The sequence below is a fragment of the Microtus pennsylvanicus genome, chromosome 6 (assembly GCF_037038515.1).
Source record: "Microtus pennsylvanicus isolate mMicPen1 chromosome 6, mMicPen1.hap1, whole genome shotgun sequence".
Taxonomy (NCBI): Eukaryota; Metazoa; Chordata; class Mammalia; order Rodentia; family Cricetidae; genus Microtus; species Microtus pennsylvanicus.
The window spans coordinates 46,150,350-46,176,600 of record NC_134584.1 but is presented as its reverse complement, the minus strand read 5'-3'; the positions used below and the strand labels follow the sequence as shown (position 1 = coordinate 46,176,600).

Sequence of the window (26,251 nt, the reverse complement as noted above, 5' to 3'; positions counted from 1 at the left end):
TTATCAGAGAGATGCTCATACTTGCAAGGGCAAGAATTACCCTCAGCACCAAGGTACAGATAAATTAGACTAGACTTCCAGCCGAGCAATGAATGCAGGCTAAGCAGACGTAGCGGGAATGCTGTTAAGGCTGCTCGTCGGTGTTGGTGCGCAGTGCACCAACCTCATCCTCTGTGTTACCAACAGTTATTTATCTGATGGAATAGTGTTGACAGAACTTGGCCTGGTGCCAAACCTACTGATGAGAAACAAGGTGGAACAGGCTGGCTGGAGGGAACGCTTCCTTTTTAGGAAGCAGCAGTAAGACGATACGTGGAAACCAGGGTGGAACAGACTATCACAGGCTGCTGATACAAGAAATGTTTCTAAGTTTTAAAAAACGAAGAATCAAAGAATGTCAAATAAATGGCCAATGTGTACAAGAAGTTACTCAAATACTTGCATGAACCACGTGTCTCGAGGAATTAAATGGTCACCTAAAAGTGTGTACCCGCAGCTGAGATGAGCTCTAGTTGATTTAAGATCTTTGTGCTTCAGGCAGATTAAGCAACATCAGACAAAAACTGAACACAAAAATAGTAAGTCCTAGTCTGTGACAGGCCTGACTACTTACTATGCCAATCAAAAACCACATTCAACTTACGCTGCAATATAAAAAGCAGATGGAAATCAAATTGCTTGCCTAATTGCAGAAAAGAAGTAAAACCTGAGACAGTTTTACCAGGCTAAACTAAGGGCGAGGCGAAACAGTTTCAATAAACCTCTTTCTCAACACAGATGTCTTGGTTCAGCCCCAGAGCAAAAGCCCATCGCTTTCATCTCTTTCAATGTCCGACTTCGTGTTCACACAAGAGGGTGCCCACTGTGCTTTCTTCACTAAACACTAAGTCTGAGGGCCATCGCCGTTCTCCACAGGCTTTGTGAATGAAGCATCTGTGTAATGATCAGCAGGTCCCTGACAGAGACAGGAGACTTAGAAACCCAGTGACTCACATCATAATCAGCGACAGACATAGTGGCTGGACTGGAGTCCAGCACGCTGTAATCACGAGGAATAACTTCTCAGTGAGAGAGTTTACAGATATCTCTTGTCTCTCTATAAGCTAACAAAAAAAAAAAGTAACAATCACAGTGTTTTTAGATTAATCAGTTAATTTATGATCTTACTGACAGTCTTCATTACATTTGATTTTGAGTATTTGGCTGGGCCTTGTACCTGAATGGGTGCTGAAGGCAGTAATTGCTGGCTGAGAAGGGGATGATGGGAGTGAAATATGGAAACAGCTGGCCATGAAGGAACACAGCCTCCATTTCATTGTGCAAAAAGTATACACTGCTAGTAAGTAAGACTAACCTCTCAGTTATTATACAAGAATTTAATTCACAATACAGAAAAAACCTAAAATCCCCAATATAGTCCATTTCTTTTCAAGTTATAGACATAGGATAGGCATTTTTCTGGGGGAAATGGCTAGTTTCTTGACTTACAAGGATTATATCATATTTTACAAAATATTATTGCACAGGATTTTGCTTTATAGTTGTATATATTCTTGGGCAACGTATGTCCTATCAGCCACAGGGTGACACTGTGGGGAAAAACATTAACAGACTTTCCTGATCACAGTTGCTTTATGTGAATACCAGTTGTTCCATCTTCCCATGGTTCTCGTCATAGATAAATGAAGGGAGGGAACAAAGAAAAACATGTATCAAATTTTTCTCAAGTATGAGCATGTGCTAAACATGGTGGACTGCCTAAGTAATCTTCTATCTTCTCTTTCACTACCAAATTCTGATTTTTTTTTTTGGCAATGGACTACTACGTAACGTTCGAATTCTAAGTGACACTACTGCTCAGAGTCACTCTAGGTCGATATTCATTTATGCAGCTGACTTTCCAAAATTTTTTGAGAGAAGGTAAGATATTGTTATAGACATGCAGAAAACAATGAAGAACACAGACAAAAAATTCCCGAGGGAAGGAACAACATGTGATGCATATAACATGAGTGAGAGATAAGTAACACAGGGAGAATGCCACGGGGAACTGAGGCTGACCAGGAAGGGCACGAGAGTCTAGGGCTGATGTTGTGAGCAGGGAAGGAAATGAGCCTTCCCTGCGATTCTGATCCAAGAGGCTGCTGAGCCTAGAACACAGTGTGGGAGAGAAGCACAAGGAAATGAGGGTAGAACGGTAAGGCAGGAGCCGAGGGTGCAGAAATACCTGGAGTGCTTAGACACGTGGAGGGACTTTGGTTTTCTATGAAACCCACTTAGGTTTGTTTGTTTGTTTTTTGAAAGCGTTCATAGGGTCTGATAGATTTCAAAGGAGATTGATTAGAGAAAGAACTGCTACAATGCCATCTGCAAGTAGGTGATGGGCGGATGCAAGACACTGCTGGAAGAACTGGCCCAGCACCTCAAGCTGTAGCAGCACAAGCTGTGCAGTACAGCATGGGTTCAGGTGAGTTGGTAGCAAGGGCAACAGTAGTTTTCTTCCAGTTGTTTAGAGTTAGGAAATTCTACTCTTCCCCAGGGACGGTCTAGATCATATGCAGCTCAGATCATGCCAAAGAAAGCCATGGAGAGCTGAGCAGATGTTTAGGACTAGGAGAGGAAACTGGCCATTAGTAAACACAGGATGAAGGGTTCCGGAGGGCAGAGGGAAACACAAGAAGTGGTATCAGGGTTAGTACAGGAGGATAAGTAACCGAGGCAGACCTACGTACAGACTCTCAACTTTGAAATATGCTGTCCTTCACGGCATATCATAATGACAAGCAGCTTGCCACTCTGTAAATGTTAATTACCAACGCTTTTCTCTGTTAGGATTTCTGACATCAATTCCTTTATAATATTAAAATGAAAACAACATCAAAATTTTTATAAAAAGGATTTTTTCCTTAGTAAGATTTATATATATAGACATGATGTGGGGTGACAGCTGTTTTATTCATTAATTTTACACCTTCCCCTTTGCCTCTGTCTTTTTCTTCCTTTTCTTTCTTTTTTTTTTTTTTAAACAAGCAGTATCACCATACTGATGGAACATTTTACCACAGCTATCACCAGTTTGTACTGAAAGGCATACATGATAGCCTGTTTTAAACATTGAAGAGTTTCAGGATCTGCTTTTCCCTTTAGAAGAGTGTAGTTCTACATTCTGTGCCTGGAGCCTCCCCTCCCCCCACTTCATTTCAGCAGACACCATTACCCTTTTCTTCTAGAATTATTTCTGTATACCTGAGCCCAATGACTCATCCATTGTTCAATGGAAGATAAAATATTTACAATTTTATTATGAGACACACATGGGGCATTGCATGAACAGATGTAAAATTAAGCCTGAAGTGACCAAAGTCTGGACTAAAACCATATTTATACTGCTGAAGGCAAGAAAAATTATTTAGTCTACAGTAATGAGTAAGTAGCAGCAAAACAAATATTTGGTGGGCTGTGGAGAGCCAATGTTTTCATTACGTGTTGCAAGTATGAAGCTAAAAACAGGCTAACCAAGCACATTCTGCCAGCAAATAACACATGTATTCATCATGCCTTTGTTATACAAAGCATGAATCCTAATTTATGGATTTATATGTTTTAGATGTATTATATAAAATATATATTATATATGCGTCTTAAATGTTTTCACACCAGTCATTTGTTTAAAAAGGACTTATGGCAAAGTTTTACTAGCATAAAATACACCATTTCTTATCCTTGAAAGTGCTTCAGGATAAGGGTGTGGATTAATGGTAGAGCACTTGCCTAGCATATACCAGCCCTGGGTCTGATGCTCAATGCCACACAAAAACCAACTGCAACAAAAATGAAGAAAAAAAGTGCTTTAATCTCAAACAATATATTCCACATACCAACAAATTATTAATGAATTATTTGTCTACATATGCAAATAAGTGTTTTGATATTTATATAACAGTTATAATTTTCTGACTGTCATGCTAACAAATTAGTAATTAGTGGTGATACACACACACACACACAATTTAATAGACTGCAATAAAATTACTTATACATTACTACTTTCAGGCAAGGAAACTAGGCTCAGAAATGGCATACTACAGATTTCCAAGCCACAAAATCAGAGTAAGGGAGCCCAAATCTAGATGTCTGTGATAGCGGTATATTGGGAAAACACACTCCTGATAGTGTGGCAGAGAGGCAAATATGCCTCATAAACATTTAGTTATGTAATTACCAACCTCATTAAAAGTATAAGAACCCTTATTTCTTTGTTTTTATACATATATGGTAATAAAATAAAAATGAGAAGTATAATTATACTGTGATACTAAGAGAAAAAGTAACTTTTTTCTCTTATGATAAAAAAGAAAGCAAAGAACTGAAGATCCTTACTGCTGGAAATCAAATGAAAAGAAACAGGGAGACCAGAGCATGCCCTGCAAAGTAGGGCTGTAGTCAAGACTATGAGCGCCTCTCCTTGCACTGTAAACTAGCAGCAATCCCATGAGCACCAGAAACATCATTTCATGGTGGTAAGCACAGCTCCTTAGAAAACAAGATGATTTCAGTCCTTAGGAAGGCAAAGAGCAATTCCCAACTCAAATAGCTGGTTAAGGAGTACCAAGTACTTACAACACTATCAGGAGTAGGCCAAAAGAACATAGGGCGGAGCTGAGCTCCCCGACCAAGAGCTGACCCACAGTCTAGAGTCCTGGAGTTTACCTGACCCAGTGAAAGAAGGGGAGCTGTTTGTCAGACAACCGAATACTAGAACTCACGGTGAAAGTCCGAGGAGACCTGAGACACAGAATCTTAAAGGCTCCCACAGAGACATTTGGCATTCTCATGGGTTAAATCCCAGCTAGGAAAACAAAGACAACTGCAAAGCCCATTAGAAAAACAGAAGATGAAGCTAAAACGTTGGTGGCCAGTGTTACTAATTTCCCAATCCTGATAATTCTACAAGCCACCCAAGACAAATCCTGGAGAAGCTCCTGTTTACTGCCCAGGGGACATGTGTGAGATGTTACATGCCGGAACTAGGAAACATGCACACTCACGCACGATGAAGGAGTGTACTAAGCCTGAAGGCAGACAGATGGCGAAGGTGTAACGCTAAGGGAAAGCAACACAATGGAAACCAAGTGCTCGATATGACACGATGCAGCACAGGGTGGCAGCATCACCTCTTATGACCGCATGGATCACACGCTGCAAGGTTTGATATGACACGATGCAGCCCAGGGTGGCAGCATCACCTCTGATGACCGCATGGATCACACGCTGCAAGGTTTGATATGACACGATGCAGCCCAGGGTGGCAGCATCACCTCTGATGACCGCATGGATCACACGCTGCAAGGTTTGATATGACACGATGCAGCACAGGGTGGCAGCATCACCTCTGATGACCGCATGGATCACACGCTGCAAGGTTTGATATGACACGATGCAGCCCAGGGTGGTAGCATCACCTCTGATGACCGCATGGATCACACACTGCAAGGTTTAAAACACACACACAAAGAAATCATACTCCCTTCTGATAGGGAGTGCATTTTGTGGAAGGGGGAAAATTAGAGAATAAGCAGTGGATTATACCATATTTATGCTCAATTACATTACAGTCCAAAACAAACATAAAATAGTTTAAGGTAAGTTTGGCTAAAAATGCAAAGTCCCTATATGCTTTCGTATGTTTACCACATTTCATGATAAAAAGGAAAACGAAAGAAAAAATGATGGCTATTAATTTGAATAAACTTTAAAACCCTTAAAATAATTTTGTATCCAAATTCACCAATTTTAATATTCTGACACATTTTTACTATTTTTCTTTGACATAAAAACCATTACAGTCATCTTGATTTGCTATTTCATCATAGTATGTTTAATGGAGAATTTGAAAAATACAAGGTAGCTTCTAATTAGGCTTGAATTAGTTTGCTGCTAACCCTCCACAGTATGATGTCACTCATCTCAAGGAGTGAGGCTTATTTTCACTTTTACTGTTTCAGTTTTTTCCTGCTTGTGCTTACCGATTTAATGTTTTACCAAAAAATTAGACCATGAATACATTTCCCAAGTGAAACTTCTCCAAAAGATAAACCCCGGGAGGTACTGCTGCCTCCCGGCACTTTCTCCACGCCTCACTCTCTTACAAACAACCAAACCTACAGTTTCCTGGCTTCTTTTCTAGGTGTCCTTTAGCAAGAGCAAGAAGAGGCAGGTATGCACCGTAAGTGTTTGTACTCAGTTTGTGTCCACTTATTCCCAAAACACAAACAAGCAAAGCTCTTGAAAAGGCGTTTTCTCCAACAGTCCAAATGAGGACTGACAAGTGGCAGTGGGTGCCACTGCCTCTTATAACCTATCTCAGGACACCAGAGAAATGACAATGTAGATCTCAGGACACATCTGGGGACTTAAACAAGGAGTTATAACTACTCTTTTCACAAGCAGGTGATAGCAGAAATCAGATTTAGGAGAAAGCACAGAAAAGAAAGGAGGTTTGAAAATTATCTGTGAGGGAATAGAAGGAATGATGGGGTGAGAGACAAAAGCCTTTCACACAAGAACACAAGAGAAAGTTCCTGAAGTCTGTGGGAAGGGATGTGGTGGCTACTATTGAAAAGAATTAGTGTCACCTTATCTGAAGACAACGGGCATGCTGGAGAACTGTGTGGGGAGCAGAAGCCCTGGGGTCCAGGAGCAAACCAAGGGGAGCACACTAGACAGCATGTTCACGGGGTAAAGATGAGGGACAGGGTCTGCATCAGGGATGCAAGGACTCTGAAAACAGGCAGTGTGCATGGTGAACTCTGTAAACATGACAGTCTCTGCTGGAATTTCTTCAGCTGTGGGAATTTTATAACGCAGAATACATGTAACCTATGTGAACACCAATGATGGCAGTGATAAGTGAGCCTTTTGATTGTCCTTATTTGGTAAACACTGGCCAGAATGACAAAATGAGGTAAACATTCTGAAACTATTGTCATCTTTCTGTTACTGGACTAAAAAAAATTAAACTTTTCCATTAAATCACAAGCCACATATCATCTCAACTAAAAGCTGAATTTAAAAATTACAGTTCTTGTTCAATCTGACTTAGTAACATATGTTTGTGATTATATACGCACATTCATATTGTTATTATAAACTAGCAACAATAATAGAAGGAACTATATTTCTAATCTATGTACCTATGAGAATAAATTCAATAAACACTGCTATTCTATAGCTAGGCATCCCTTTCTTTAGGAATAGTTTCCAGGGATTTATCTTGTTTTTAGAGAAACCAAAGGAGACCAAGAGTTCATAATATAAAAACATGACTAAGTCCAGTTCCAAGACTTAAAAGCTAGGACAGTAAATGAGAAAGGCATTCTTTGAAGGTAAATCTGAAGTAAGTTCTGCTTTTTCTTTCCATTTATAGCAATCTGTAACCCAGTAATTTCCCTTACAACACAGAAGTTTTGAGAGCTATTTTCCTGATAACTAAAAGCTAGAATTGCCATGACCTGTCATTTTTCTGTGTATTTATTTCTTTACTGACAGTCCATATTCACTCAGTGTCCTACTGGAATGTAAGCCCTAGAGGACAGACACTTCAACAGTATGTTTGTTTTATAAATTATCCTGGAAAAATGATTAGACTGTAGAAAAGACTAAACATGGATTGGAAAATCAAATGGAGATTTCTAATGAGTGAAACAAAAAGAGCAAGCCTGATGTAAATGATTTTTTTATGATTAGAAATTAAATTTTTATCCATTATTTCTAAGAAATGACTATATTTGGTTTACTAGATCAGCAATAAATGTTAGATATACTCATGCCAAGTGTTTGAGGTAAGCCATGAAGAACAAACATTTCATAGGCAAAAATGGTGGAACATATTTTGGTCAATAGAACTGTAAGAGAAACCTGACACAAATAAGAAACGGTGCGTTCTGTCATGGATTCATCAACAATGGTTTAGTGAGAATAATGAATTTGTATAGTGAAAAAATGAAAAAAGGGTCTTTAGTCTACATTATTGTAGATCTTGAAGAATATGTAAATATTTTAGAGGGGACAGGATGAGAACACATGAAGGGATTTTGTTAACATCTCAGATTTAATCCTTTCAATAACCATACAAATTGGTATTACAGTTATGGTAAACACACATCTTCCTGAAAGCCTGGCTCCATGCAACTCCACCCACCCCTCAAATATTGATTTTTATTTTATATGCCTGAGTTTGCCTGTATGTATGCATGTACAAAATGTGTGCACATTGCCAACAAAAGCCAAGAGGCAGTGGATTCATCCTCTGGAACAGGAGTTACAGATGGATGCAAGCTGCCACATGAGTGCTAGGAACTGAATCTGGGTCTTCTGTGACAGTTCTTAACTGCTAGGCCATCTCTTCAGAGCTCCCGGGAGACTGATATGATACACTTAATCTGGATCATGATTAGTTTTGAACAATCATCTGGAAAGAGGTGAAGATGTAAAGCCAAACTCAGAGGTAGAAATGTGGTTTGGGGAATTATCTATAAATAAGCGACCTCATTAAAATCTCTGTATTATGGGGTAGGTAAGTCTATGCAATGATAATTTGGTTAAAAAGATCCAGCCTTGAACTAACACACACTTGAAAAATTAGAGATACACTCTGTTTAATTCTAAGAGACTGGTCTAGATTTCTAATTTTATTCTGGTCAATATTTGTAATAATAAATTTATTGAGCCCAAATGACAAAATGAAGCAACAAGACCTATCTGTTAATTTGATATAGCAAGAACACATGAGTGCACATGCAAATACAGAAATATATAAGACATTTATCTTTCATTGCTATAATAATATTTTAAATTGTACAGCTAAGGACAGCATTACATTCAGAGTCCAAAGGACTGAGACCTCTCCAAACCCCAGGAGTACTGATCACACTTTGGTTCCAGACTGAAAGCCAAAGGATTGAGGCTGAAGAAAAGCCAATGCTTCCGTGTAAATCTGAAGGCAGGAAAAGACCCATGCCCAGCTCCAGGTAGTCACCCAGGAGAACTGCTTACCCTCTGGATGGTTAGACTCATTAAGCTATCAGACTTTCAACTGTTTGGATGAAGGTCAACACTTGGGAGGGCGACCTGCTTTACTCAGGCTAATTCACAAGTGACTTCTATCCCCAATGCCTTCACGTGCACTTCCAGAATATTGGTAGCCTGTTCAAGTTGACATATAAAACTAAGCACTGTATCAGACTGAAGGGCTTCCGTTTATTAACAGAAAACAGTTGGAATTCACTTTTCTGGAAGCAGTTGAAAGAAATATAAGACACATAAGTGAATAGACACTATGGCTGGGAGGTGACGCTGTAACCTAAGTTCAGATCCCAGCGCTCAGGCAGAAATCCAAGTGGGCCCCAGTGCTGAGGTGATAGACACAGGCTGAACTTGTGAGCTTTTATTGAGGTGGAGAGCAAGAGAACAGCTCAAGTCAACTTCTGGCCTCCACAAGTGCACACAAAGGCAGTGTTCAACAGCTTAGTGTGAAGTAGGCTTCCACCCTGCTATGCTACTCTCTACAAACAGTAAACAAACAACAGTGTACAATGCTCTTGTGTCACCAAAGTCATTTGTAAATGATTTCCTAGTATCTGGATATTAGTTTTGAGAACTTCATCACTCTTTTTGTCTATTCTGACACTTCAAATGGTCTTAGGTAACCAATAAAACAATTTAGTAATTACCTGATTTTTAAGGAAAATAATACTGAGACAAGAGCTGCAATTACAACACCTGCCAGGAGTTTTTGTGAAGAATTCTGAAAATGGAACTATTTAAAATTGTCAGCATATTGCATCGTGTAAGAAAGCCAGCTGACATAGTGCAGATCAAGCTGCCCCGCATCCATTCTCAGATAACAGGGGTGCAGGTCACACCGCGGAGCTGGGGAGACTCTTCTCCCAATGTGACTGAGCACACAGGGTGTTGAAGGTGCTCGGCATTCATGAGCTACTGTGTGCACTTGTCACTCATGGCAAAAAATTTCACAAAACCGTTGCATAAAAGAAAAACATCTTATGTAAAATAAGATCTTGACATCAGTCTGAAAAAGTCAAAAACTCCATTTCCAAATGGGAACACTATTTATAATCAAACTTAATGATATTATTTCTTCCTGAGAGAATCTAAATATGAAAACAAAACAATCAAGTACACACACATACATCCCACCATCTCTATTACTTTTTAACTGAAAAAAAAACTATAATTATTTCAATTTAGAATCCAAATAGCTAACCCAACTCTACTGTTTCCTTAGTGTATTATTAGAAGCTATTTGAAAAATCAATTAGGGAGAGATTAAAAGTAAGCTTTTGAGATCTCAGTAGTCCTCATTGTCCTCTATGTTCAGTGAGTCCGGTTTTATCCCAGGCTTTTTCAGACCCAGGCCAGCTGGCCTTGGTGAGTTCCTGATAGAACATCTCCATTGTCTCAGTGTGTGGGTGCACCCTTCGCAGTCCTGAGTTCCTTGCTCGTGCTCTCTCTCCTTCTGCTCCTGGACCTTGAGATTTCTGTCCGGTGCTCCAATGTGGGTCTCTGTCTCTGTCTCCTTTCATCATCTGATGAAGGTTAATATTCAGGAGGATGCCTATATGTTTTTTGGGGGGTTCTCCTTCTTATTTAGCTTCTCTAGGATCACAAATTATAGGCTCAATGTCCCTTATTTATGGTTAGAAACCAAATCTGAGTGAGTACATCCCATGTTCCTCTTTTTGGGTCTGGCTTACCTCACTCAGGATAGTGTTGCAATGGGTTTTTGATCCTACTGCACGTACTGGCTTTGTGGGAGCCGAGGCAGTTTGGATGCTCACCTTACTAGACCTGGATGGAGGTGGGCGGTCCTTGGACTTCCCACAGGTCAGGGAACCCTGATTGATCTTTGGGCTGATGAGGGAGGGGGACTTGATTGGGGGAGGGGGAGGGAAATGGGAGGCGGTGGCGGGGAAGAGACAGAAATCTTTAATAAATAAATAAATAAAAGTAAGCTTTTTTATCTTTTGAGTGGGCAATAGAGACAATTTAGTTCTCAAGAACATAGTCCTTGGTTGTCAACACTGCACATATCTTACACCCTGAGCTGAGCGTCACGAGGAGTTTTTTTTCCCCCTTATGCATACGCTTTCTATATACACCATGCTCAATGCTTTATGTTGGCTACAAGAACTGAGAATAAATATTTTTAAAGCAAACTTATCACTTAAAAGTTGTTAGTCAGTTTCAATAAAAAAGATTTTCAGAAAGCATGTTACAGAATCTAAGAAAATCACATTACTAGGGCCTAGGTATGTTTCTATCATCAAGACAAAGTTTGGGCAAACATGTACTACATATTAACCACAGTTATGCTGGTCAACAGGATTATATGGGTGATCTTCTCTCTTTGTGCTCTTTCACAATTCCAGTATTTTCTAAAGGATATGTTACTTACTCTTGATTCATTTACTTATTTTTCCGAAACAGGGTCTCATTATGAAGCTGGCATTACCGCTACGATGCACTACTCCTGTCATGTACTTTCTTTTTCTGTTCACTTACATACTTGTAATTCATTTCCTCTCCAGACTTTTCATTAAAAAAAGCTACCACCTAACTTGTAAGATCCAAATGAAAAGCATTCATTCATTCTAGGAATATCAGGAAGAGGTTTGCAACCAGAGATTTGCCATGTGACATGGTGGTCCCCAAGAACCATGAACTCACACAGGGTCTCTCATCTTTGCTACCTCAATTCTTTATATAACCACTGGCATATATCTTGGCATCTGCTAAAGAGTTTTACTGAACATATTACTTCTTCTCATGTGCTAGAAGCATACTACATATTTGCAGTATGGCTTCTAGTAACAGAATTAAAAACAAAAACAAACACAAAGTAGCGAGCTAGAAAGATCCACAAGGTAGTCCCTTCTCTGACTTTCTTTTTGCTAATTTACTATGTAAAAAATAATTGAGATATACACCACATACTATGTTAGCTAGTTATGTCAACTTGACACAAGCTAGAATTCTTTTAGAAGAGGAAACTTCAGCTGAGAAAATGCCCCCACCTGACTGGCCTATGGGAAAGCCTGTGGGACATTTTCTTGGTAAATGATGGATGTGGGAAGGCCTAGCTCACTGTGGTTGGTGCCTCTTAGGGGGCTGGTGGTTCTAAGCAACACAAGGAAGCAGGATGAGCAAATCACGGGGAGCAAGGCAGTAAGCAGTGTTCTTCTGTGGCTTCTGCTCCAGTTTCCTGCCCTGTCAGCTCACGCTGCATCATGTCAGTGACGATGGCTGTGATGTGGAAGTGTAAGATGACATAAACCCTTTCCTTTCAAAGTTGCATTTGCTCGTGGGGTTTTATCACAGCATCAGAACCCTAACTAAGGCACATGCATTCACCCTGTCAGATGTAACTGCCCTCATCTTCGTTACTTTTTAAATGGTTTTGAACTGTAAGTGAGAAGAAGCGGAATGACAGCTGGCCTGAAAGGGTATCTATGAATCAAACACAAATATACTTCACCTTTCATTCAAGTAACGTTAAAATTAACACCTACATCAGGAGGCGACTATGGAAGAAAGTGAGTTCTGGAACTTTGGTCTCTAAGGGGTTGGGGGAAGTGACTCAGTAGTTCCTGGAGAAAGTTAAGATCTAGGGAAAGGGCCAGTGTGTTCAATGGGAACTCACCATGTATGTTGTTAGGTTAGCAGGGAGCAAAGATTCCATGTGTACTTTTGTTTCTCAAAAAAGCAAGATTTTTTTTTAGATTTATTTATTTATTACGGACACAATGTTCTGCTGCAGGCCAGAAGAGGGTACCAGATCTCATTACAGATGGCTGTGAGCCATCATGTGGTTGCTGGGAATTGAACTCAGGACCTTTGGAAGAGTTGCCAGTGCTTTAACATTGAATCATTTCTCCAGCCCCCAAGATTGAGCTAGTTTAACTTTATATGTTGGATAAATGGGAAGTAGTTAAATACTATATACTGTCACAACATAGTCAAGCCCGGGAGCCCTGTCTGATTAATTAATTACTAAGAGACAGTAAAAAGCAACTTGAAATGGCCCCGTGTTTTCAAGAGGTTCTCTGCACCTTGGAGGTGTGTTTCCTTAAGAGGCTTGGAGATTCTTCCTTGATTTATAAGCTCGGGTTCCCCTTCTGGCAGGAATCACAGAGTGAGGATCATCTGCTCAGAATGTCGAGAAGGCTCTGACACCGTATCTCCTTAAAGCTGATTAAAGATAGGGTCAAACCTGTACCTCTATGTGACTACATTCAGTTTTCACTAGTTCTAAGAAGGCAAACTTAGAAAACCCAGAAAGGATGTAGACATAATTTAATGAGGATTATCTATTTTATTAAAGGACTCAAAAAAAAAAACAACAACACAAGAAGTCAACTTTATCACCAATTAATTATCGATCTTATTTTAAATGTATTACCTCCCACAGCAATCCCATGCACAAGCCAGGATGATTTATAGTGGGATTTACAAGACCCCAAGGCTGTAAACTAGAATGTCCTGCAGTAAATCTCTTTTGACATTGCTAGTATCTAAGCCAAACACTGTGTTCCTTGTTTACCTAAATTGGGGTGTTTACTCTCAGAATCTACTGCAGATTCTGTAATCAACCAAGAGAAGGAACTATTCCTGCAAGCTCTCCTCTGACCAACATGCACGTTCTGTGGTATGTTTGTACCCATATGCATACATGTACACATACATGGAAGTAATAAAAATGAAAAGTAAATAGAAGTGGCAAAATTATGTGTTTTTCTTAAGTGTACTTATGTCTATTAACTGGTAATATTGTATGGCTCAAGGGATGGCAAAATTTATTTTTCTCTATAACGGGAGACTAGCATGAGGTCAGATTTCAAAGTAACTTGCCTAGTGTGATAGAACAGATTTAAAATGACTAGGGTAAAGTCATCAGTTATGAATATGAATCTGGTCCAGGAACTGGATAGAGATAAAACTCATAGAAATACTAATTAAAACCTAATCTGTTTCCTAAGATGGCCGTACCCCACAAGAAACACCATACCTATGAGAATACCTGTTTGAATGGGGGATGTCCATTCATGCAAGACTCAAACTAGCATTTTAACGCACAAGCGTTAGGACGCAAGGCTTTCTTGGTCTTTCATGTTTCTTCCCAAGTGTGTTTTAATTCAACTTCCATACTCTACATCCTAAAGGATGTATGAAGAGTCTGCCACCAGCCTATGATCTGACTTGCCAGATGCAATCATAAAACCAGGACATTAAGTCATTGGACGCTTAAGAAGGTACATATGTTCACACTTTCAAACAGAGTATCTTTATAAAACTATGACTGACAAACATAAGAAGGAAGTTTGTTTAAAGAGTTTTATAATGTTTTAAAACGGTCATATTGACTATGGGCTTTTCATAATACTAACAGTATTAAAACTCATATTTTCAATTTGTATGTTTTAGGCAGGATACAAAATAAAAGCAGGAACAGCTATGTTTTTTTCTTGAAAATTTAAAATTATTATTTTTAACACAGCAATGTAATTTTATTAAAAGTTTTCTCAATAATACGAAGCCAGAATGTGGGTAAGGTGTTTTATCCCTAAATTTACAATAAGGAAACAGAGGTTTAAATATTTTGCCTGCTAGTAAATGAAATTAAGAGTTTTCTTATTTTCTTACTTATTTTGAGAATATATAATTTTTCAAAATTTCTTTTAAAAATTAAAATACTCTTATTGTGTGTGTACATGTGTGTGTACAACAACAGCATCCAATAGGTATTTAATGTCATTCACACTAACACACAAATGTTTGTATGGGTCCTAGCATAGTTCCAAAATACTTAGATGTCTTAAGTACGTGCAATCAATACAAAAAGGATGAAGAGTTTCTGTGCACTTTTAATCCAGTTGTGTATTTCAGCCACACTGTCTTATCTGGTTTTAAGTGCTCTGTAAATTCTCATTTAGCTTACTTAAAAGCAATAATTATGGTCCTGTTTGCATCAAATTAATTTATCAGAAAAATAATCTCCTTAAGTGGAGATTTATTTTATTTGGTAGCTTTCCAGGGCAAGTGTAGGAAAAAAAATACAAAACCCAAGCCTCCAATCATGACGCAGGAGGAAGGAGAGAAGGAAGAGGGGAAAAGCAAGGAGGCAGGGAGGCGATAAACATGGTTATCAAGAGACAGTATAAGGGCGGAGGCAATGGCTAATTTTCTAAAGTGTTGATGTGCAAGCATGGGCTCTTGAGTTTGGATCTCCAGAACCACAGGAAACGCTGGGCATGCTGGACCACACCTGCAGACCAAGCGACAGGAAGGTGGAAACAGAGGATCTCTGGAGCTTGCTTAGACAACCAGCAAGCTGCAGCTTACTACCTCAAAACAAAGTGTCAGCTCCTCATGAATGTCACCGGAGGGTGATCTGTGACTTACACACACACACACACACACACACACACACACACACACACACACACACACACACACACAATAAAAGATGATGTAACCTGTCAAAGCCCTTACCTTCATTTCCTTTCTCCGCTTTTGCTGAGGTCTCCTTTTTCTGTTTCGCTGCTAAGAGTTCCCGCTTTAGCTGCCTTGCTTCTTTTCTGAGCTCTTCACTATGAAGAAAAGAAGATGTATAAGTTTATAATATGCTGACAGAAAAACTGGGCTAGTAAAACAAGAACTGTTTATTTTTAGGTGCACTAAACTAAAAAAACATAGTCAATAATATAATTAATTTTCTGCCATGTACACGTATCTGTGGATAGGTAAATGATATTTCCTAAGTTGTCATTTTCACAATAATAGTCTAAGAACCTATAAATAGTTTCCTTCTCAAATAACCCTAACCCCTAACCCTTAACCATAACCCCTAACCATTAACCGTAACCCTTAACTCTTAACCTTAACCCTAATCTTAACCCCTAACCCTAACCTCTAACCCTAACCTACTAAACTTCAGAAGTTAAGTGGCGGTTTGAATGAGATATTCCCTATAGTCTCAGGCATTTGGATGACTGCATTTATTAAGCAATTATTTCATGGTAGTTTCATAGTTAAAATTTTTTTTTAAATTCATTTGATTTCTTAGCTCTCTAGACATAGTTTGGTCATTTAAGTTTTCTCAGTGCTTGGGAGACTGAAGCAGAAGGAATACGGAGATTTAAAGACTGTCTAAGCTATTTGGTGAGTTCCAGGCCAGCCTGGGCTACAAAGTGAGACCCTGTTCTTATGTAATTCCCCAACTCCATTTTTTTTTAACTCATCTAATGCCACAGTTGATATGTAATTTCCTCTTCTGTGAAACCTTCTAGGTCAAAATATTCTGACAGCTTACATGTATCATGTGTTAAAAGCAAATGCTAATTTATAAGTCATTCTGCAACACTGTTTTAGGGCAGAAAATTCAAATTTACTTCCTGACCAAAATTATTAAGTATTTATGTCATTGACCCTAGTTTTGCTATGGTTTATTAATCACCCAGGGGTCATGGGGATGAATGTTTGTTCTCAGTCATGGTAGAGGTAAGGAAAGAACCTTGGAGAGGTAGGAAGTCCTTAGGCTAATTGGAGGGGGTTTTCCTTAGAAGGCATTGTGTCACTCCAATTTATCTTTGGCTTCCTGTTTCAAGACATAATCTGTCTTTTAAACATGCTTTCAATACTGATATTAACCAGGTAACACAGCTAAGGTAGGGGTCTTTGCAAAGCTGTTAGGAGGTTTGGCCTTTTAGCACTGAAAACTATAAGCTGTATAAGAATATATCCAGATATGTATCCATCCATCCATCCATCCATCCATCCATCCATCCATCCATCCATCTATCTATCTATCTATCTATCTATCTATCTATCTATCTATCTATCTATCTATCTATCTATCTATCTTTAACGACTAATACAAACCCTTAGAGCCAATTGTGATTAGTTAGAGGCAGGCAAGCTATATCCTTAAAAGACAAGTATTCACTCTATTTACAGGAAAGCCAGAATGGATCAAGGATGCTCACAGAGACTAGAAGCTTAAGCAGATACCACACCCTTACCTTATGTTTAGATAGTTCTACAGTGATCCAGTCTTGTGGGTATATCCAACCTGCAGCCCATAGCCCCTTGGGCCAAGGGCAGCTATGAATTCAGCTAACACAAAGCCACTAAAAATATTAGGAGGTTTTTTTTTGCAATTTATTTTTGTAATGTAATTTTACAGCTCTTGAGCATGAACTTTGTATGAATGATCATATTTTGTTACCATGTCAAAAGGATGGACACCTCTGTGTATAAAACTTCCCCGTGGTCCTGAGTCCTCTAGCAGTACTTACTAACAAGCACTAGGTTTATCAAAGCGCCAAGTCTTAAAGCATGCATGTTTCAGTTCTTTCACCCTTCTACAGAAACAGCCCCATTCCGGGTCTACTTGCTTTCAAGATCATAAATTCTGAAACCACCCTGTCTTATCCAAGTTCACTACCTTTTAAATGTTTTCAGTCTTTCGTTTCTACTGAGCTTGCAGCCAACAAGCCACTTCCTTAGCTTTCTTCACGGTTCACCTATAGCAATCCCATTAGCATCGTATTAATTCTAGATACTGTACTGACAGTCATTTTACTACTGTCCTCATCAGAGCTCTTAATTTTCTTACCATCTGACCCTGTGGATATGACATAACTGCCTAGGATAAACTGAATATGGTTCAGGCTCTCCCCTATCCATACAGGGGCCTGTTCTAAGAGACAAACCTCTACAGAAAAGGGGAACCTTTGCCATGAGATGCTGCCTGGAAATTTGCCCTTGTAATGAATGCTCCTGATACTCCAGTATGCACTCAGGTTTGGGATCCAATGTTTAGCTTTCTATTATAGAAATTATCTTTCCTCCTTTACAATCAAGTGCTCTTACTCACTAATCTTTTCATTGAGCAAACAAATTCAAATTTCTCTACAGTCTGCTGAAATCAAGTGATTATTATCTCTACACATGGACTCCATCCGGAAAGAGCAGTTTATACACAGTCTGCTTCACAATCTCTTGCAATCTACCCCTCTTACGGTCTCCTGAAACTGTTTCTTCACTAATCCAGTTCAATGGCCTATGTTCAGATCTCCTCTTTCCAGATGGTCTCACTGCCATTGAAGATGTTAACTACTTCCTGTCTGAAATTCCATCCGAATCCAACTTTTCAGCATTTTGGAGTCAAGATTTCCCAATTCTCCTTGTCTTGGTTATATTCTCTCTCTCTCTCTCTCTCTCTCTCTCTCTCTCTCTCTCTCTCTCTCTCTCTCTCCCTCTCTCTCTCTTTCTCTCTCATTCATTTCTTCTCTTCTTAACCTAAGATTGTTGGAGTTTTCCTCGTGTACCCCTATGTAGTGACACTTCAATCTCAAATCAACCATCATTACTATACACTTATTTCCAAATCTAGTGTGGATGCTTTCTTTGCCTTGACTTTGGTCCTACCTTTCTAACTATTACACATCTCCAAATAGAGTATAACAATGCTGCATGAAAGAAATGTAAGATATAACATATAAACACTTAAAGATTATAAAAATTAAAAAGAAAATCTTTAATAAAAGATATTTTTATTTCAGCATTTAAAAAGAAAATTTTAAATTTTGTCCAAGATATTTTTACATATTTTGTATGTATGAAGTCTTCCCAATCTGATGTGTACTTTATTCTTAAGGAATATTGCATATCTGCCTGCCACATTTCAAGGACTACGATCTAGATGAACAGCAGGTCAGATGGCTCAATATACACATTATATAGATTCAATAAAAGTACCTAGTATGTAGGCCAGATATTTCAAATAGCACTATTGCTTAGAGCTATTTATCATCTAGGAATATTTTGTAATTGTTTATTTTGAATGTGTGCCACTCCTGGTATATATGGAAATTAATTTTGTTCGTAATTGTGAAAGTGTGAAAAGCAATAATCTATCCCTAAATAGTCATAGATTTAGATATTCTGTTTAAATAATGTGTCATAAATTAAATAAAAATAAAAACTCAAAAAAGACAAAGTAAAACAGAACCACAGATATACAGATTGTTAAACATTGCTTACTGTGTTGAAACGTTCAAGTGATTGAGGACTTCCATTGTTGTAAAAATCTTCAGACTAGTAAACTATCACATTTATCAATGTTTGTGGAATCAATATTCTTGGAATGCAGTACAACTTTAACAATTAATCTTTAGATCACAGGCTAATTTTAGGGATTCCCAATCTTACATTCTTTAGAACATAATCCTCCTATCCACAGGCACAAAAATATGTCTAAATATTCTCAAACAAAAATAAAAATTATAATCTTGAAGTCAGTATGTACTGCCAAAATTATGGGCCTGCTTTAGGGTTCAAAAAAGGTCCCTGGCCTTTTCAAAGTCCAATTTCTGTTTGAATAATAAGAGAAAGTGACTTTATGAATGGCTTCTGCTATTATTAAGTCTAAGATAATATTCTTGTCTAATACGTGTGTTTCTAATTATGCATTCATCTGAATTTTAATACAGTTTGAATACAACACTATTAATCAATAAGCAATTCTGTACTGCACTATATATATACATACATATATATATTTATTTATTTCAATCTAATAAATCTACACTATTTTGCCTCTTACTAGAGACTACCAATATATTCAACAGTTTCTAATATTTCTATGTAGCACTGTGATACAGGCTCGGAAATCAAGATAAGCAAGAAGAGATGGGAACCTAATTCAATTAACTCTTCAATTCAGTTACCTCACTCATGACTTGATATCTTGTAATATGGGCTCTGTTTAAGTCAGAGGCTGAGTTTAAGGAGAGGAAATAAAAGTCTTGCCTCTAGTCATACCACTCTACGCCGAGACAACTAGAAACTTAAAACAGAAACCTACAAACTTCTAGTCCACGATCTTTCTGGGAGAGCGACACAAACTCTTTGAGGGGCTTGAATTGCAAAGAACATAACCTTTGTCCACCAAGAATGAAAACAGTGCATGATAAAAAGTAACAAAGAAATCGCTGAAGCACTTAGGAAGTCAGTGAAACACAGATTACTGCAGGTTAAGTAAGAGATGATTTTGCAGAAGAGGCACATGAACAGTAGTTAGGAATATTCCATGTGAAGCCAGGGAGAAGAGGCACCCAAACAGTAGGCTTAAATCTACAGAAAGTAGAGAGAAAAAAAGGTATAGGAAGTTCTAAAATGAAAGGAGAAAAAACAAAGAAAGGAAAAGGTTCATTGACTCAACAGGTAAGGGTGCTTGCTGGACACACTTGACAACTGAGTTCTGTCCCTGGGAAAAAAGAGAAAAGCTTGGTGTGAACCAGGCAAGGTGGTGTACATCTTTAATCTTAGTAGCCAGGAAGCAGAGGCAGGTGAATCTTTGTGAGTTTGAGTTCTAGAGCAGCCTGCTTTACATAGTGAGTTTCTAAGTTAGCCTGGGCTATTCAAAGAGACCCTGTCTTAAAAAGAAACACAAAAATTTATTCGTCTCTTTCCTATTTCTGATAGTCACCAGAACCTGGTATCAGGCTCATTTTCTGGCATTAGTTATTAAATCTAAAAATTGCAAGTAGAGACCAAATCCATGGCTTTCCAATTAAAGCAAGCTATATTTGTGGGCACACCTGGGACTGGTCAACGGGCTGTCTCACCCAAAGTCGGGATTTAAGAGCACAGTTACTGCTGGCCTTTACAAAGTCTTTTATAGGAGGACAGCGTGTTCACAGGGGTGAGAGAGTTGGCTATTGGATGCTGTTAGAAAGGGAAAGGGGATGGGAGGAGGGGAGGGAGTGGGAACCGGGATTGGTATGCAAAATGAAAAAAAGATAGTTTGATTTCTTTCTTTAAAAAATAAAACAAAATACTTATACAATCTTGGTCACTCTTACAGGTGTAAAATGGAATCTCAGAGTTGTTTTGATTTGCAATTCTCTGATGGCTAAGGATGTTGAGCAGTTCCTTAAGTGTCTTTCAGCCATTTTAGATTCCTCTGTTGAGAGTTCTCTGTTTAGGTCTGTACTACATTTTCTTTATTGGGTTATTTGTTCTTTTCATGACCAATTTTTTAAGTTCTTTGTATATTTTGGAGATCAGACCTCTGTCTGATATGGGGTTGGTGAAGATCTTTTCCCATTCTGTAGGTTGTCGTTTTAACTTGTTAACCATATCTGTTGCTTTACAGAAGCTTTTCGGTTTCAGGAAGTCCCACTTATTAATGTTTCTTTGAGTGTCTATGCTACTGGGGTTAGATTTAGAAAGTGATCTCCTGTGCCAATGTGTTCAAGTGTACTTCCCATTTTCTCTTCTGTGAGGTTCAGAGTGGCTGGCTTTATGTTGAGGTCTTTGATCTATTTGGACTTGAGTTTTGTCCTTGGTGATAGATATGGATCTATTTTCATTTTTCTACATGTTGATATCCACTTATGCCAGCACCATTTGTTAAATATGCTTTATTTTTTCCTTTTTATATATTTTGCTTCTTTGTCAAAAATCAGGTGTTCGAAGATGATATCCGGGTCTTCGATTCGTTTCCATTGGTCCTCCTGTCTGTTTTTATGCCAATACCAAGCTGTTTTCAGTACTGTAGCTCTGTAGTAGAGTTTGAAGTCAGGGATCGTGATGCCTCCAGAAGTTCTTTTTTTTTTTTTTTTTTTTTTTTTTTGGTTTTTCGAGACAGGGTTTCTCTGTGGCTTTGGAGCCTGTCCTGGAACTAGCTCTTGTAGACCAGGCTGGTCTCGAACTCACAGAGATCCGCCTGCCTCTACCTCCCGAGTGCTGGGATTAAAGGCGTGCGCCACCATCGCCTGGCTCCAGAAGTTCTTTTATTGTACGGGATTGTTTTTGCTATCCTGGGTTTTGTGTTTTTCCATATGAAGTTGAGTACTGTTCTTTCGAGGTCTGTGAAGAATTTTGCTGGGATATTGATGGGCATTGCATTGAATCTGTAGATTGCTTTTGGTAAGATTGACATTTTTACTATGTTAATTATACCTATCCAAGAGCATGGGAGATCTTTCAGCTTTCTGACTGATGACAACTTTTGCTGGAGAGGTTGTGGGGTAAAGGGAACACTCATGCATTGCTGGTGGAAATGCAAGCTGGTACAGGCCCTTTGGATATCAGTATGGCAATTTCTCAGAAAATTAGGACACAACCTTCCTCAAGACCCAGAAATATCACTTTTGAGTATATATGCAAAGGATGCTCAGTTGTACCACAAGGACATGTGCTCAACTATGTTTATAGCAGCATTGTTTGTCATAGTCAGAACCCGGAAACAACGTAATTGCCCCATTGACCGAAGAATATATAAGAAAAATGTGGTACATTTACACAATGGAATACTATACAACAGAAAAAATAATGACATCTTGAAATTTGCAGGAAAATGGATGGAGCTATAAAGCATCATATTGAGGTAACTCAGACCAGAAAGACAATGATCATATGTACTCACTCATAAGTGGTTTTTAATAATAAAGCAAAGAAAAGCCCACAAATCACAATCCTGGAGAACCTAGACAACAATGAGGACTCTAAGAGAGACATACATAGATCTAATCTACATGGGTAGTAGAAAAATACAAGATCTCCTGAGTAAATTGGGAGCATGGGGACCATGGGAAAGGGTTTAAGGGAAGGGGAGAGGAAGGGAGAGGAGCAGAGAAAAATGTAGAGCTCAATAAAATAAATAAATAAAAATAAATCCTGAAAAAAAATACAATGAAAGGGAAGGAACAAGGAAGAAGGGCAATGATATACATCATGTGAATGGGGTCACAAGTTTAGTGTACATTGAAAAACATGTTTTGCAGTTTACATCAGATCTAAGGAATAGGAACTTAATTCTTAACTACAAATATATTTCTTAACTTGCAAGGGCTTAGCACAAGACAACAGGAGCTCCAATAGAAACCTGAACCTGCACAGGACTAAGATAAACTCACTCTCAACTGTCTTAACTGAAAACAGAGCTCTTAACTTGCAAGGTGTGTTTTTCCTATTTTGGTCTCCCATTGACTTGCAAGGTATATTGTTCCTGCTTTGGACTCTCACAGTTCCTGACTATACTACACCCTTCCTTTTTCATTACAGTGTTTTCCTGACTGTCTATTTGAGTTTAACTTTACATAGATGCCAAATTCTACAATTCTATTCACCTGAGCTCCAGATAAGTCTACTGAATTGTGCGTTAATTTCCATGAACTCTGCTAACCATGCACCGACTTCTTTCTCAAGTATTAAAGTCCTCTCCTGAGCTAGCTTCAAAACACATTTTTCTACTTTATCTTCCATGTAGACTATACACTTACTCTAAATTTTAGCCAAAACATACTAGTCATCAGTATCTTGGCAAAATTTAAGCTTTGGCACATGTACCCTTTGTTCATGCCATTTCTGTAACTTAAAATAGTGTTAGTTTACGATTGCTGTTCACTAAAATCTTCATTTCCAGGCTTCATGGAAAAAATAGCACTCAAGTTGTGGCTCCACTCAGAACATACTATTACAGCAAGCTTAGTGCAAAGAAATAAGAATTAACATGAAAAAGTACCCTACCATGTGTTCAGAAGAAAATCATGTCTATGATCAAAATGTCACAACCAATTCACAAATGTTAAATTATAGCAGCAACTTATGGATTAAGATTTTTAAAAGAAATTATAAAAATGATACTGAATATCATACTAAGATCTACTCTACCACTCATTTTTTTTAACCATGTGAAGGCTGTGGAGGAGTTCAATTAGTAAAGTGCTAAGGATATATATGAAAAAGGAACTATGTTATAAGCTAACTTTAAAATATTATTAAAGATAGAGTTTGAAGGAGATACCTTGAATGGATAAGTAATACTTCTCTCAGAAGCCATAAATTATTAAGCAAAAATCTCAGTGCCAGGTGAGATACCTTCCTATGAGTTGTTGTTGAGAGATAATCGAGAGCCCCTAAAACAATGCAGGTTACTACCACTGTTCTTGGTTTCGCACCAGAACTAGATGACACCACTGCTGAAGGCACCACATATTTAGGTTGTAGGACGCAGACAAATCAAGCTGGAGCTGAAATGGAAGCTCCCTCCCAACCAGCTAGCTTTCACAGTCCTGTGAGAGGCTACGCAGGCTTCTAGGGGAAAAATAAAATCAGTGACTTTGCCCAGCTATGTCTACCAACCTGCCAGGCAAGTTGTGGCCAGTGGTATAATAGTGGCATGAATCTTATGGGGTAATGAACTGCTCTCTGGTTGAATTTGAGGCCTGTTCGAATTCATGCCTGGTACAGTAAACCTGGTTGAAAACTCATGGCTAAATTGGAGATCTCCATTGAGTTCTTCACCTCCAGAGAGTGCTGAACCCAGCAGAAGAGGATGAGTGAAGACTGTAAGAGTCATAGTATAGAAAGAGGCTGCTCAGCTAGTCCGGATTTATCCCATGCTTTTTCAGACCCAGGCCAGCTGGCCTTGGTGAGTTCCCGATAGAACATCACCATTGTCTCAGCAGATGAGGGAGGGGGACTTGATCGGGGGGAGGGGGAGGGAAATGGGAGGCGATTGCGGGGAGGAGGCAGAAATCCTTAATAAATAAATAAATTAAAAAATAATAAATTAAAAAAAAAAAGAAAGAGGCTGCTCATTCATTTCAGGGCTTCCCAGACCTGAAATAATCACACAGAAACTGTATTATTACACCACTGCATGGCTTATTAGCTCAAGCTTCTTATTGGCTCGCTCTTATATCTTAAATTAACCCACTTCTATTATTTTATATTTTATCACAAGGCTCGTGGTTTACCAGCAAGGTTCTGGTGTGTCTGTCTCCTTTGGTGTCTACATCGCTTCTCTGATTCTGCCTACCCTCTCCTTTTTTTTTTTTTTTTTTTTTTTTTTTGGTTTTTTGAGACAGGGTTTCTCTGTGGTTTTGGAGCCTGTCCTCTAACTAGCTCTTGTAGACCAGGCTGGTCTCAAACTCACAGAGATACGCCTGCCTCTGCCTCCCGAGTGCTGGGATTAAAGGCATGTGCCACCACCGCCCGGCTACCCTCTCCTTTTCTATCACCTTGGAATTCTCACCTTGCCTATAGCTATCTATTCTTCTACTCCACCAAAGACTCCAGAAGGATATAATATTACCTAAGTAAACAGGAAGTCCATTGTAAGCAACTTCCAAAACTCTAGAATTGACAGAGACACCTCGCTGCCTGGACAGTCACCCAAAGTTCTTTTGTAAGAACCGATCTTGAGCCTACAGGCCCATAGTATCTGACAGACTTTTCCATGAAGTAGGAAATTTCAGACAGTTCCATCTGTTTGGCAGTTTTCCAGTCACTTTCTTCTGTGTGCTGTACAATGTCTGGCAGAATCTTTCATGAAACAGGAACTCTGATGGACTGTGTCACCTTTAGGCAAGATCAGCAGTCATTTTTATGTGGGTCCTGCATGTCCTATTCATACAGTATGACATCAAGCAGTCCACGCAAGAGCAGTTTCTTGCCCAAATAGCTAACAAACTCCCTAAGGAGCTTCTTCGATGCTCATCAGCCTCTTGAAGTAATTGCTGCTGCCAGGAGCAGATGTGTCTCATTGTCATGAAAAATTCTAAGTTTTTAAAACATTTTAAATGCTATATTCTGTTAGTCTTTGAAAAGTACCTGTCCATCTAAAATATATCTCTGCATATCTATAAAACCTAACTAACATGACTAAGGTTGACTATTATAGATGATTATCTGTTAACCTGTATTTCTTAATTATACATTACATTTTAATGAGTTGCACAAACACAATACCTTAAACAAGAGCAGAAATATACACATAACAAAATTGACCTTTATTTTTGTATCAATAAACCAAGATCAATACCAATGCAAAGTATTTATCTTTATAGTATCAGAGGAGATGGAAAACACCAGGAGAGCATGGCCCACTGAATCAACTAAGAAGGGGCTCACAGAAACTGAAAAGCAAAGCAGGGGGCCTTCATGGGTCTGTACCAGGTTCTTTGCATATATCTTATAGCTGTTAGCTTGGTGTTTTTGTGGGACTCCTAACAATGGAAGCAGTATATTTTATGATTGTTTTGCCTGCTCTTAAGACTCTCTTCCTCCTATTGGTTGCCTTGTTCAGCCTTGACACCTTGTTTATTGTATGTGGGGTTTTTTTTTGTTTTTTGTTTTTTTGTTTTTTCCTATTTGG

The 26,251-nt window shown here is 38.7% G+C and overlaps 1 protein-coding gene across 2 annotated transcripts in view; it reads right to left on the bottom strand.

The window, feature by feature from the left end:
• Cwc27 (CWC27 spliceosome associated cyclophilin) overlaps nt 1-26,251 on the bottom strand; it is a 171,748-nt gene that overhangs the window by 52,204 nt on the left and 93,293 nt on the right. For both annotated transcript variants that reach the window (XM_075976134.1, XM_075976133.1), the window contains exon 11: nt 15,571-15,668. In XM_075976134.1, coding sequence (XP_075832249.1) covers nt 15,571-15,668 — 98 coding nt within the window. The remainder of the gene's footprint in view (nt 1-15,570; nt 15,669-26,251) is intronic.